This window comes from Scyliorhinus canicula, chromosome 8 (assembly GCF_902713615.1).
Source record: "Scyliorhinus canicula chromosome 8, sScyCan1.1, whole genome shotgun sequence".
NCBI lineage: Eukaryota > Metazoa > Chordata > Chondrichthyes > Carcharhiniformes > Scyliorhinidae > Scyliorhinus > Scyliorhinus canicula.
The window spans coordinates 9,001,225-9,014,875 of record NC_052153.1 but is presented as its reverse complement, the minus strand read 5'-3'; the positions used below and the strand labels follow the sequence as shown (position 1 = coordinate 9,014,875).

At 48.2% G+C, this 13,651-nt stretch overlaps 1 protein-coding gene across 3 annotated transcripts in view; it reads right to left on the bottom strand.

Moving 5' to 3' along the window:
* Window positions 1-13,651, bottom strand: part of musk (muscle, skeletal, receptor tyrosine kinase) — a 176,613-nt gene that overhangs the window by 113,406 nt on the left and 49,556 nt on the right. For all 3 annotated transcript variants that reach the window (XM_038804136.1, XM_038804137.1, XM_038804138.1), the window contains 2 exons: window positions 6,525-6,649; window positions 939-1,098 (listed from right to left, as the gene is read on the bottom strand). In XM_038804136.1, coding sequence (XP_038660064.1) covers window positions 939-1,098; window positions 6,525-6,649 — 285 coding nt within the window. The remainder of the gene's footprint in view (window positions 1-938; window positions 1,099-6,524; window positions 6,650-13,651) is intronic.

The window sequence follows — 13,651 nt, the reverse complement described above, 5'->3', positions numbered from 1 at the left end:
TCCGGCTCCCTGACTCAGGCCAGTGACCGGCTCCCTGACTCAGGCCAGTGTCCGGCTCCCTGACTCAGGCCAGTGTCCGGCTCCCTGACTCAGGCCAGTGTCCGGCTCCCTGTCTCAGGCCAGTGTCCGGCTCCCTGACTCAGGCCAGTGTCCGGCTCCCTGACTCAGGCCAGTGTCCGGCTCCCTGACTCAGGCCAGTGTCCGGCTTCCTGACTCGGGCTCGTCTCTGACCCCTTGTCCAGTGCCGGGATCAATGCTCCAGGCCATTGACCTATTCCAATACTCATTCCTTCACAGATTTCTTTCCTTCAAGGTCTGTACAGCAGGGCACGGCTTGGGCAGCAGGGTAGCATGGTGGTTAGCATAAATGCTTCACAGCTCCAGGGTCCCAGGTTCGATTCCCGGCTGGGTCACTGTCTGTGCGGAGTCTGCACGTCCTCCCCCTGTGTGCGTGGGTTTCCTCCGGGTGCTCCGGTTTCCTCCCACAGTCCAAAGATGTGCGGGTTAGGTGGATTGGCCATGCTAAATTGCCCGTAGTGTCCGAATAAAAGTAAGGTTGTGGGGTGGGGATTGTTGGGTTACGGGTATAGGGTGGATACGTGGGTTTGAGTAGGGTGATCATGGCTCGGCACAACATTGAGGGCCGAAGGGCCTGTACTGTTCTATGTACACTAAGGAATGATTTCAGAAAGCAGGTCGCTGTCCTGGACCCTCACCGTCAGTACGGCGGGCATGTTTATGTTGTCAGACCTGCCCTCTCTGGTGGGTGAAAAAAGAGAGCAAACAAACTTTTAATTTCCTGAAATGTGTAAACAGCTCCATGACTCTCCGAGCCTGGAGAATCTGTACATCATGCTCACCGATAACATACACTTAGAAAATAATTAAAATAAAACAGCAAGACAACTAATTCTAGTCTAGTAACATTGCTGACTTACCCTTGATGCCAAGTGTAGCAGTGGCCTTTGCTGTTGTGCCCCTGTCGTTGTGTTTGTTTGTGGTCAGACAGGTGAATAATGAAGGCCTGGTGACGTGCACGCGCAGTCTGGACTCCATCAAATCTCCCTTGATGCGATTCTCCAACAAGACACTGGGAACCTGGACAAGATACAAGATGGCAAACCAGGGTTTATGCAACACACCTTACTCCAAAAATCACTGGTTTCAGAATGAGGATGCGAGGGTGTTTAAAAGCTATCAGAAACTTACTGACGGAACTATTCACTAGAAGAACTTAACTGAAGTAAAATTTATATTATTTTTAAATGAGAAGATGCATGACGGAGAGCCAAAATGGTTTCGGATATTAGAAATAGTTTAAGCGAGGAGAGTTGCTGCTGATCTGTGCTGAGATCTATATTAATCAGGTGGCACCTGGGAGATTGTAATTACCAACAGCAGGGCGACTGAGAAAGAGCGAGCTGGAGAGGAAGGTCATTGGCCATTTTTCTTCCTCGTTGATTCTATTTGTCAAAACAAAACTGGCCGACTTTTGAAAGTTAGCAAAATCCTTTTCGGGGGAAGTAGATGAGAGAAAGAAGAGGAATTCTGCTTCTGTCTCTCAATTTCACTCTTGGGGAAAGTGAGTGGCACTCTGAGGAATAGATGGAAGGTAACGACTGAGGAACAATGGAGCAAGGGTTTTGGATTGTTCAAAGGGAAAGAGGTGATGGATGGGAAGGGTTGGTGAGGTGTAGTGTATTGAAAATTGCAACGTTCATTTTGTCCACTTGAAGTTACCATACAGACATATACCACAATAATAATAATAATAATAATCGCTTATTGTCACATGTAGGCTTCAATGAAGTTAGCGGGTGTCTGCTCGGAAAAGAGAACCCCCATTACAGAGTCCCCCACCAGAAACCCTCAAGAAGACAGACTCCCACCAGAGATCCTTCATTACAGAGACTCCCACCAGAGACCCCCTATAAGAGAGAACCCCACCAGAGACCTCCAGAAGAGAGAGAGCCACCATGGACCCCCATTACAGAGACTCCCACCAGAGACCCCCTATAAGAGAGAACCCCACCAGAGACCCCCTATAAGAGAGAACCCCACCAGAGACCCCAGAAGAGAGAGAGCCACCATAGACCCCCATTACAGAGACCCCCCACCAGAGATTCTCCCAAACGAGAGACTCCCTACAGAGCCTCCCTCATAAGAGAGACCCCCACCAGAGAACCCCCCATTACAAAGACCCCGGGCGGGATTCTCCGACACCCCGCCTGGTCGGAGAATCGCCGGGGGCCGGCGTGAATCTCGCCCCCGCCGTCCTCCGAATTCTCCGGCCCCCCAAAAGTCAGCGAGGCGTGAATCGCGCCTCGAAGAATGGCGGGGACCGGCGCGACTCAATGGGCCCGGGGCTGCCCGAATTCTCCAACCCGCGATGGGCGAAGTCCCGCCCGTTTTTTGCCAGTCCCGCCGGCGTAGATTAGACTAGGACCCTTACCGGCGGGACCTGGCGGCGTGGGGAGGCTCCAGGGTCCTGGGGGGGAGGGGGGTGCGCAAGGCAATCTGGCTCCGGGGGGTGCCCCCACAGTGGCCTGGCCCATGATCGGGGACCACCGATCCGCGTGCGGGCCTGTGCGGGATGCAAACCACTCCGCCGCCAGTCTAGCCCCTGAAGGTGCGGAGGATTCGCAAGATTGAGGGGCTGAACAGCCTCTTTTTGTTCCCATATTTCTGTACATAGGATCTGCACACACTTCATGTCAATGTGTTCCAGTGAACATTGCTCTGTTCACATGTCTTATAACTGGTGTCTATGTAAATATGCCACACTGTAATTAACCCTCGCATTAACCCATGGGAGACTGGCAGCGAAGGTAAGTGTCCATGGGATCCAAGGAAATTTGGAAAATTGGATCCAGAATTGTCTGAGTGGCAGGAAGCAGAGGGTGATGGTCGAAGGGTGTGTTTCTGACTGGAAGCCCGTGTCCATTGGGGGTCCCTCAGGGGTCCCCTATCTCTGGATCTGTAAAGTCTTAATTACCTGCAAAGACTCGCATTCAAAGTATCGTCTTGCATCTTTGACTTTGTCTATATATATGTTTCTGGAACCCACCTCTTCATTCACCTGAGGAAGGAGCTGTTCTCCGAAAGCTAGTGATTTGAAACAAACCTGTTGGACATTAACCTGGTGTTGTAAGTCTTCTTACTGTACTTTTCTTTGTTCTTTGTTCTATGAATGTAGAATTGATCAGTAAGTTTGCAGATAATTCAAAAATTGCTGGTAAATAGTGAGGAGGAAAGCCTTCGATTACAGGAGGATATAGATGGGCTGATCAGTGACAAATGGAATTCAATCCGGATAAGTGTGAGGTGATGCACTTGGGCAGGACAAACAAGAAAAGGGGAATACATGATAAATGGTAGGACACTGGGAACTACCGAAGATTAAAGGAACCTTGGTGTGTATGTACACCGGCCCCTTAAGGCAGTGGTTGAGAAGGCATCTGGTATACTAGCCGAGACATAGAGTTTAAGAGCAGGGAGGTTATGCTGGAACTGTATAAAACATTGGTTAGGCTACAGCTAGAGTATCGTGTGTATTTCTGGAATCCACAATATAGGAGGGATGTGATAGCCACTGGAAAGGGTGCAGAGGAGATTTACCAGGATGTTGCCTGGGCTGGAGAGTGTTTGTAATGAAATGAAAATGAAAAATGAAAATCGCTTATTGTCACGAGTAGGCTTCAATGAAGTTACTGTGAAAAGCCCCTAGTCGCCACATTCCGGCGCCTGTCCAGGGAGGCTAGTACGGGAAGAGGGATTGGATAGACTGGGGTTGTTTTCCTTGGAGCAGAGGAGACTGAGGGGGGACATGATTGAGATGTATAAAATTATGAGGCACAGATAGAGTAGACAGGAAGAAACCTTTCCCCTTGGTGGAGGGATCAGTGACCAGGGGGCAGAGATTTAAGGTGAGGGGCAGGAGGTTTAGAGGGGATGGGAGGAAAAACCTTTCATCCAGAGGGTGGTGGGAGTCTGGAACTTGCTGCCTGAAAGGGTGGTGGAGGCACCCTCAGAACATTGAAGAAGTATTTAGATGTGCACTGGCGATCCCAGGGCAGACACGGCTATGGGCCAAGTGCTGGGAAATGGGATTAGAATAGTTAGGTGGTTGTTTTTGACTGGCGCAGATGCAAATGGGCCGATGGACCTTTTCTGTGCTGTCGGTGTCTAAGACTCCATTAGTGGCGACAGGGCAAGATCTCAGCTTGGATCTCCCCGCTCCTCAGCACAGTTCTACAATGGAAGTTCAAAGCTCCAGGAAGACCCAGTAAAATGGCCTGCAGATGCCAGAATCCCGCCACGTTGCTGACACATCCAGATTTTAACGCTGGGGAAGTGGCACCTTGCGATTCATGCAGGTGGGAACCCTGAACTCAGCAGAGACATTTGAAGGGAGACATTGTGGCGTTGGTGCGTTACCATTCACTCGGCGTGTCTGAGTTGCCATTGGCATTGACACTCAGGTGGTAGCCTGGAGCTATGGATGCTGATGGTAGAGTCTCCAACTCCTTTCATGACTTGGCTGATCAGGAGTCTCTCCCACTCTTCCCGCCTGCCATTGACGTGTGTCGCAAAGACTTACAGGTCACCTGTTTCACGATCGTACCTTCCTTGGCCCTCGAGTCCTGGAGTGGGACTTGAACCCAGAGCTTCCGGCTCACAGGCAGGCATGTTACCCACTGCACCACAAGGCAACCACTAGAGAAATTAGCTATAGAGTCACACAAAGGTACCGCATGGAAACAAGTCAGATGGCCTCTTGAGTCTGAACCAGTTCTTTCAAAATGCCATCCAGTTTGCCTCATTCCCTTGGGTTTTCCTCCCCACAGCCACAGAAAGGTTTTCTCCTTCAAGTATTTATCCATTTCTCTTTTGAAAGCTACTATTATATCTGCATCCACCTCCCTACATAATTTCCCATCGTGGAAACCTTGATGACAATGAATAATGCGAACCCAACTGTTATGTCCAAGATGTTTTGCGCAGGCTTATTTTATTCTGATCTGTTGTCTGATGTATGAACACAACACTTCCTTAATGTTATAATAATAATCTTTATAATGATAATGATAATCTTTATAATAATAATAATCTTTATAATAATGATAATGGTAATCTTTATAATAATAATAATCTTTATAATCTTTATAATAATAATAATCTTTATAATCTTTATAAACTTTATAATAATGATAATCTTTATAATAAGAATCTTTATAATAATATAATAATAATCTTTATATTTATAATAATGATGATGATCTTTACAATAATCTTTATAATAATGTAATAATAATAATCTTTATAATCTTTATGATCATAAACTTCATTATTGTCACAAGTAGGCTTACATTAACACTGCAATGAAGTTACTGTGAAAATACCCTAGTCGCCACATTCCGGCGCCTGTTCGGGTTCCCAGAGGGAAAATTCAGAATGTCCAATTCACCTAACCTGCACATCTTTGGACTGTGGGAGGAAACCGGAGCACCCGGAGGAAGCCCACGCGGACACGGGGAGAATGTGCAGACTCGGCACAGACAGTGACCCAAGCTGGGAATCGAACCTGGGAGCCTTGTGCTGTGAAGCAACAATGCTAACCACTGTACTATCGTGCAGCCCTTAATGCAATTAAGAACCGCTAGCATTTTAAAAATGTGTTCATAGGATGTGGCCGTCGCCGGCTGTGCCAACATTTATTGGCCATCCCTAATTGCCAATGGGTCAACCATATTGTTGCGAGTCTGGAGTCACATGTGTGGTGATACGCATCACTGTAAATACACAAGGGGTTAATGTAAATACACGTAGACTAGATAAACACTAGAGGGAGCACCAGAGACATGACACAGACATTCAACCAATAGGCCAGTAAGATAGGACACGACCAATGGGCATTTAAGTCACACACAAAGGTGACACTACCACAGGAGGGCTTTACACCCATATAAAAGGACACAGCACACATGATCTTCCTCTTTCCAGTGGAGACATTCACTGAGTACACAGGGTTGATTTGAAATGCATCACACCCACCACGTGGATTGTAGCAGACTGGTTCGTCAGTCTGAGTAGCTATAGCAGGATTAACAAGAGAGTCAAATCCAAGTAGGAGAATTGTTAACAGTTTAATAAAAGTGTTAAAGCTATCTCCAAGTCTGAACCTTCCTTTGTCAGTGACCGCATCAAGGAAGCAGCTTATGCTACGTCACGAGCAGAACAAAACAACATGTAGGCCACACTGGATAAGGATGGTAGATTTGCTTCCCTAAAGTGACATTAGTGAATCAGATGGGTTTAGGTTTCATGGTCACCATTACTGAGACTAGCTTTCAATTCCAGATTTACGAACTGAATTTAAATTCCACCAGCTGCCGTGGTGGGATTGGAACCTGTGTCACCAGGGCCTGGGCCCCTGGATTACTAGGACCAGTGACATCACCAGTATACCACCGTCTCCACAGTTGCATGATGGTCTAATTGAAGAATGTAGGTAACATACTTACAGCTTTTCCGTTTTCCAACCACTTGATTATGGGAATGGGAAAGCCTGTTGCTTTGCATTGGAGAATCACCTCAGATCCAAAGCTGACATTCTGCGACGCAGGAGCCTTCACAATTCTGGCCGGGACTAGGAAGAAACAAAAGAGACACAGAGAATACCATCGCATTAAAAATCTGTCACTCAACAATCACCTCCTTATTCTGTCGAGTGCTTCATTTTATAGCTGTAAAATGCTGGAGCTCACTTCCTAACAGCACGGTAGCACAATTGGGTAGCACTGTGGCTTCACAGCGCCAGGGTCCCAAGTTCAATTCCCCGCAGGGTCACTGCCTGTGCAGAGTCTGCACGTTCTCCCCGTGTCTGCGTGGGTATCCTCCGGGTGCTCCGGTTTCCTCCCACAGTCCAAAGACGTGCAGGTTAGGTGGATTGGCCTTAGTGTCCAAATAGGTTAGGAGGGGCTATTGAGGTACGGGGATAGGGTGCAAGTGAGAGCTTAAGTGGGTCGGTGCAGGCTTGATGGGCTGAATGGCCTCCTTCTGCACTGTAAGTTCTATGTTTATTTAATTTTTTATCTTACTGAAAGGAAGAATTTGCATTTATATAGCACCCTTCACAACCTCAGGACCTCCTGCTGCACTTTGAGGTGGAGCTGCTTTTGTGATGTCGGGAACACAGCAGCCAATTTGTGCACAGCAAGCTGCCGCCAACAGCATTGTGACAATGACCTGACAATCTGTTTTTTTTTATACATGTATTAAAAAAAATCTCAGAAGACCTGGCAGTATCTGTGGAGAGAGAAACAGAATTAACGTTTTGTGTCTCTTCTTCAGAATATTCCGAAAAAAAGTCATCTCGGACTTGACATGGTAACTCTGAATTCTACAGCCCCCCCCCCCCCCCCCCCCCCCCCCACCCCACCACCACCACTCTGCGGCAGAGGCAGCTCACCATTGGCTGTCGGTGGGGCCTACTGGTCCAGCTGAAGCCTGTGGTGATTTATATTCCTCGCCCGTGCCACCTTCGGGGAACCTGCGGTGGGGGGATGGGGCACTTCAACGGGAACGGAAGGTCCTCCCGCTGGGAAGGGCTGGATAAATATGCCCTCTGTGTCTCTCCCCAGATGCTGCCAGACCTGTTAAACATTTCCAGCACTTGCGGTTTATAATTCAGATTTTCGGCATCTAGAGTATTTCGCTGTTATTGTTTATTTGACATTGGTTAAGGAATAAATGGGCATTTGTTGCCCATCCCTTTGAGAAGGTGGTGGTGAACCACTCCAGTCTATGTGGTGTAGGTACACCCATAGTTCAGGCCACATTCCCCTGCCCTTTGTTAGAACAGGACCATGGGATCTTTAACATTCATGTGACAGGGTCATAGTTCAATGCTTTATCGGAAAGACAGCTCCTCTGACAGTCTGGCTCTTCCTCAGCACTGCACCGGGAGTGTCAGCCTTGATTGTAATAATAATAAGCTTTATTGCAGCAAGTAGACTTAAACTAACACAGCAATGAAATTACTGTGAAAAGCCCCTAGTCGCCCCATTCCCACACCTGTTCGGGCACACAGAGGGAGAATTCAGAATGCCCAAATTAGCTAAAAGCACGTCTTTTGCGACTTGTGGGAGGAAGCCAGAGCACCCGGACGAAACCCACGCAGACACGGAGAGAGCGCGCTGACTCCGCACAGACATTGACCCAAGCCGGGAATCGAACCTGGGACCCTGAAGCTGTGAGGCAACTGTGCTAACCATTTTCACACTCATGCCTCTCGAATGGGTCTTGAACCCACAAAGTTCAGACAGGGTAGATAAGAGGGCCATCCATTGATCCATAACCATTCTTTAGTAAACTCACACCATTTACAGCTGTAACAATTTGGGATATTTTCAGTTCTCAACTTTCATAGTTGCAGGAGTTTTACAGCACAGAAAGAGGCCCTTCGTCCCATTGACTCTTCCAGGTTACATTACCCAGTCTAATTTAATGCACACATTGGGCTGGATTTTAATGTTTCTCGATAGAGTACAGAAGGTGGAACCCAGAATGAGTGGTCTGCTTGCTTCCGCCCCTGCCACTGTATCAACAGCGCACAATTGGAAGAGCAAAAGAGGCACCTATCATGATGGGGAGATATTAGAAATTTGAGTTCAGAAATTTGAGTCCAAAATTTAAGCAGACAATTTAAAGGTTTAAGCAGATTGAAGGGAAATGCTGTTCGCCCAAACTCAAAGGGATACGCTCATACCTGCCTGAGTCACATGCTCCCATTCATACATAAACTTTTTAGGAAATGCTTAATGTGATTCACTAAAGTCCATTGTCTTTTGGGATATTCCTCATGACTAGCCATTAGCCCATTAACAAAGTCGGATGATCTAATGGTCTATCAGTGGATGGTAGGTGCATATAAATGGCATAGCTCTGGTCTTTTGTGCAAAGAGAATGGAAATCAAACAGCCCAAATTAATTAAGTCCAGTCTGGAGTTTTTTAGGCATTAACGGGACGTGAACATCACTGGCTAGGCCAGCATTTGTTGCCCATCCCTTTGAGAAGGTGGTGGTGAAAACCTCTCCAGTCTATGTGGTGTAGGTACACCCATAGTGCTGTTAGGAAGGGTGTTTCAGGATTTTGACCCAGCGACAGTAAAGGAACGGTGATATATATAATTCCAAGTCAGGATGGTGAGTGTCTTGGAGGAGACGTTGCAAGTGGTGACGGGGCAGCAGGGTAGCACAAGTGGATAGCACTGTGGCTTCACAATGCCAGGGTCCCAGGTTCGATTCCCTGCTGGGTCACTGTCTGTGCGGAGTCTGCATGTACTCCCCGTGTCTGAGTGGGTTTCCTCCGGGTGCTCCGGTTTCCTCCCACAGTCCAAAGACGTGCAGGTTAGACGAATTGGCCATGTTAAATTGTCCTTAGTGTCCAAAAAGGTTAGGAGGGGTTATTGGGTTACGGGGATAGGGTGGAGGTGAGGGTTAATGTGGGTCAGTGCAGACTTGATGGGCCGAGTGGCCTCCTTCTGCACTGTATGTTCTATGTTTCCATGCATCTGCTTGGCCACAAGTTTGGCAGGTGCTGTCAAAGGAGGTTTGACGATTTGCTGCAATGCATCTTATAATTGGTACACACGGCTGCCACTGTTCGTCGGTGGTGGAGGGAATGGGTGAAGGTGGTGAACTGGGTGCCTATCAAACGGGTTGCTTTATCCTGGATGATACCGAGCTTTCTGAAAGCTGTTATGGCAGCATTCATCCAGTCAAGTGCAGTAAGTGTGTCTGCAAACTGCATCCCTCAACTCCAGCACTCTGAAATAACAGGTAACAGGTTTAAAAAGCCTTCGAAGGGAGTGATTACTTGGCACAAATTGACCTTTCTTTACTCAGCTCCACATACACATTCATCCGGGACCGACATTTACTGAATGGCTTCAATAAATAAAGTGGAATTTCTCATAATGTCTGACATATGAGTGAACACAATAAATACTATCTTCCTTCAAGGCTAATTGTGATTGAGAACCCTAAACATCTAATGATCGTAAATAGTAAAATGTATGAAGTACTCAAACTACTTTCCACTCAGTTGCCAATGGGAAGCTGTACTGATATTGACTAGCATTCAACTTGGGCAGGTTATGGTATATTGTGCACAGCAGGTAGAGTTGATTGGCCATTGAGAGAGGCCAAGGGATTGGCGCCGTGTATAAAATGCCAAACTGAGAGGGTGGGGAAGGGATATTTTGTTGCACCCTGGGTTATAGACACTATGGCAGGATAAAGCTAATTCCTGTCCAGGCTGAAAGCATCCTTTGGGAAGAATTTGGACAATCTGAACGCAGTAGGCACAGGCCTCACGTGTCACTGTAGCTAGGGGTTGTCAAGTGCGATTCAGCGCATTCCAGGAGGTTTCCTCACATGACTTGTCCCCACAGTCCAGCCATTAGTTGGTCAACACATCCCTCCTTGTGACGCACTGCTTTCCTCCTCCAATTGGAAAGCAAAATGATTCATTACCCAAATAGGTGATCTTGACCGTTAATCAAACAGCCTTTCCTCCTCCCATTTTCAATAATTTAAAATCTGGCGGAGAGAAATCTCACAGTAACTTACAAAACAAGATCCAATCTATTTTAATGTCCGGATGATTTCCCCCCCAGGGTCGCACACAGAGCAGTGGGATGAATTCTCCGCTGGTGAGATCCTCCGTTCCGTCGGCTGCGCACTCCTGGTTTTCTGACAGCGTGGGCTACGTTGGGAAACCCTGGGCGGGATTCTCTCAGCCCAGGCCGGGCCGGAGAATCACCGCGACGCCCACGAATCGCGCGGCGCCGGTCGGGGTCGCTCTACGGGGCCACCGTGACGATTCTCCGCCCGGGATGGGCCGAGAGGCCGTATTAAAAAACCCGAGCCCCGCCACCGCCGCCTTTCTAACCTCGTCTTACCCGGCGGAACCTCGCCGTTAATTTCTCCGGGGGTGGCTTGGTGGGGGGGGGAGTCTCCGCTGTGGCCTGACCCGCGATCGGGGCCTACCGATCGGCGGGCCGGCCTCTCGTGCTGGGGGCCTCGTCCGCTCCGCACTGGCCCCTGTAGCCCTACGCCAATTTGCACCGGGGCCAGAGTGGAGAAGGGAGCCACCGCGCGTGCGCAGCAATCACGCTGATCCCACTGCACAGGCGCGCGTAGGCGCCGGCCCCACTGTGCCTGCGTAGACCCGCGGTACCCATCTGAAGCCGGGATCGGCAGCTGGTGCGGCCTGGGTCGCTCCAGTGCCATGCTGGTCCCTGTAGGGGTCAGAATCGCTGCTCCTGAGGCCACGTTGACGCCGTCGGGAAACGCGACAGCGTTTATGACGCCGTCAACAGTTAGCCTCAGGATCAGAGAATCCCGTTCCCCATTGGCCGGCGGGCGGAACGGGGGATCCCGCTACCAGCGACGGGAAACCGTTGAGGAACACTCGGCTGGAGACGGAGAATTCACCCCGTTTTCCTGGAGATCGATCTTGAATTCCTGGAGACTCCAGGCCAATCCTGGAAGGTTAGCAACGCGTCTGTCACTAATGCAACACCAGCTGACAACCTCACTCAGGTCAAACAGTTGTGCAAAATCCTCTCCAATAGTTCACTCCAGTCGAGTGGGTGAAGCTTGAGTTTGAAACAGGAAGTGTGTTATTCCCCAGCACTAATGTTATTCATCTTTCTGGTGTCATAAAAATGTTGTCGTTATTGAATTTATTCTGAGGCTGAAGCGCAGATATTCGAACAACTTTCCTTCATATCGTGTTTTTCACAACAATAGCGGCTTTTAAATAATAAAACATCCAAAGACATTTCGGACGAGCTTTATAAGACAAAATATGGCATTAGGCCACATAGCATGACATTAGGGCAGATGATGGAAAAATGTTGGAGTGCCCTAAGGGGAGAAAATGAGGGTAAGAGACACAGAGGGAATTCCAGAGCTAAGGACTGGGGTAACTGAAGGCGTGACCAACAATGGCAGAGCAATCAAACTTGGCGCTCAATGAGCTGGAATAAGAGGAGCTTTAGGGGGTTGTTTAGGCTGGATGAGGTCAGAGATAGCAACATCACAAACAGTCTTACTTGCTAAATATGTTAACGAGTTATATGAACATAACAGTGCAGAAGGATGCCATTCGGCCTATCATATTTGTGCTCGTTCTTTGAAAGAGAAGCTGTGCTAATTCACACATTTTGACCATTATCCTGCAAGTCCCTCATCCGCGGGTCCGTCTCTCTTTTCAAATTGTTGATGGAATGTCAACCTCCCTCACCTTTTCCGGTCGAGTGTTCCAGATCCTGAGACCTCCTGAGTAGTAAGAGACGTCTGCATCTTCTGACCAGATCGGTTGCCAATGATTTTAAATCTTTGGCGGTCTGGGTATGGACAAACAAGATAGGGGGAATAGATCTTCACTTTTTCGTGAGGATTTGCATTAGGAACTCATTTGCTACTCAAAAGATTCAGGTTGCGGGGTTCCAACACTCTCTTAGACCATTCAAAGAAATCGAAGGTGTTTAGAAAACAAAAGGAGGCCATTCAGCCCGCTTTGTCTGTGCCTTCCAGCATAATCCCACTTTCCAGCTCTTAGGCAGCCCGGTAGCACAGTGGTTAGCACAGTTGCTTCACATCTCCAGGGTCCCAGGTTCGATTCCCGGCTTGAGTCACTGTCTGTGCGGAGACTGCACGTTCTCCCCGTGTCTGCGTGGGTTTCCTCCAGGTGCTCCGGTTTCCTCCCATAGTCCAAAGATGTGCAGGTTAGGTGGATTGGCCATGCTGAATTGCCCTTAGTTTCCAAAAAGGTTAAGTGGGGTTACTGAGTTACCGCGATAGGATGGAGGCATGGTCTTGGGTAGGGTGCTCTTTCCAAGGGCCGATGCAGACTCGATGGGCCGAATAGCCTCCTTCTGCACTGTAAATTCTATGATTCTAGTCCACAGCCTTGTAGGTTATGGTACTTCAACTACACCTCCAAACTCTTTGAAAAAAGTTCTGAGGGTTTTTGCCTCTACCACCCTTTCAGGATGTGCGCTCCAGAATGCCATTGCCATCTGAGAGAAATCATTTCTCCATGAATCAACTTTAAACCTCCTACCCCTTACTTTAAATCTTTGCCCTTTGGTCATGGACCCCTCAACCAAGGAGATTAGATTTTCCTAACCAGTAGGAGTAGAACCCTCAGGACTTTATACACTTGAATTTGGTCTCAACCTCTGAGGACTCCAGTCTCAGCCTCCCCCTTTCCAAAGAAAACAACCCTCGCCTATCCAATTGTTCCTCAGAATTCAAAATTCTCCGGCCCCGGCAACATGCTCATTCATTCATGTCCTGTGCTGAGGGAGTTTCCTTCAGAAAGGTTTCTTCTCAATAAACTGAAGAATAAACATAATCCAAAAACTGAAAGGTCTGGGTTCCACCAATGACCCAGGATCATGCTGACATGAAGGGTGAACTTGACTTTGAAACGGTACCATCGAAGGGGCGTGGATGTAAGACGGAATAGACTTGATCAAAGGGAAATAAACAAAATGTCCTTTGGCACTCCTTTTGGGTTACCTCATCGACATTCCGCATGCAGATCTGATAGTTCTTTTCTGCTGAGGTTGCA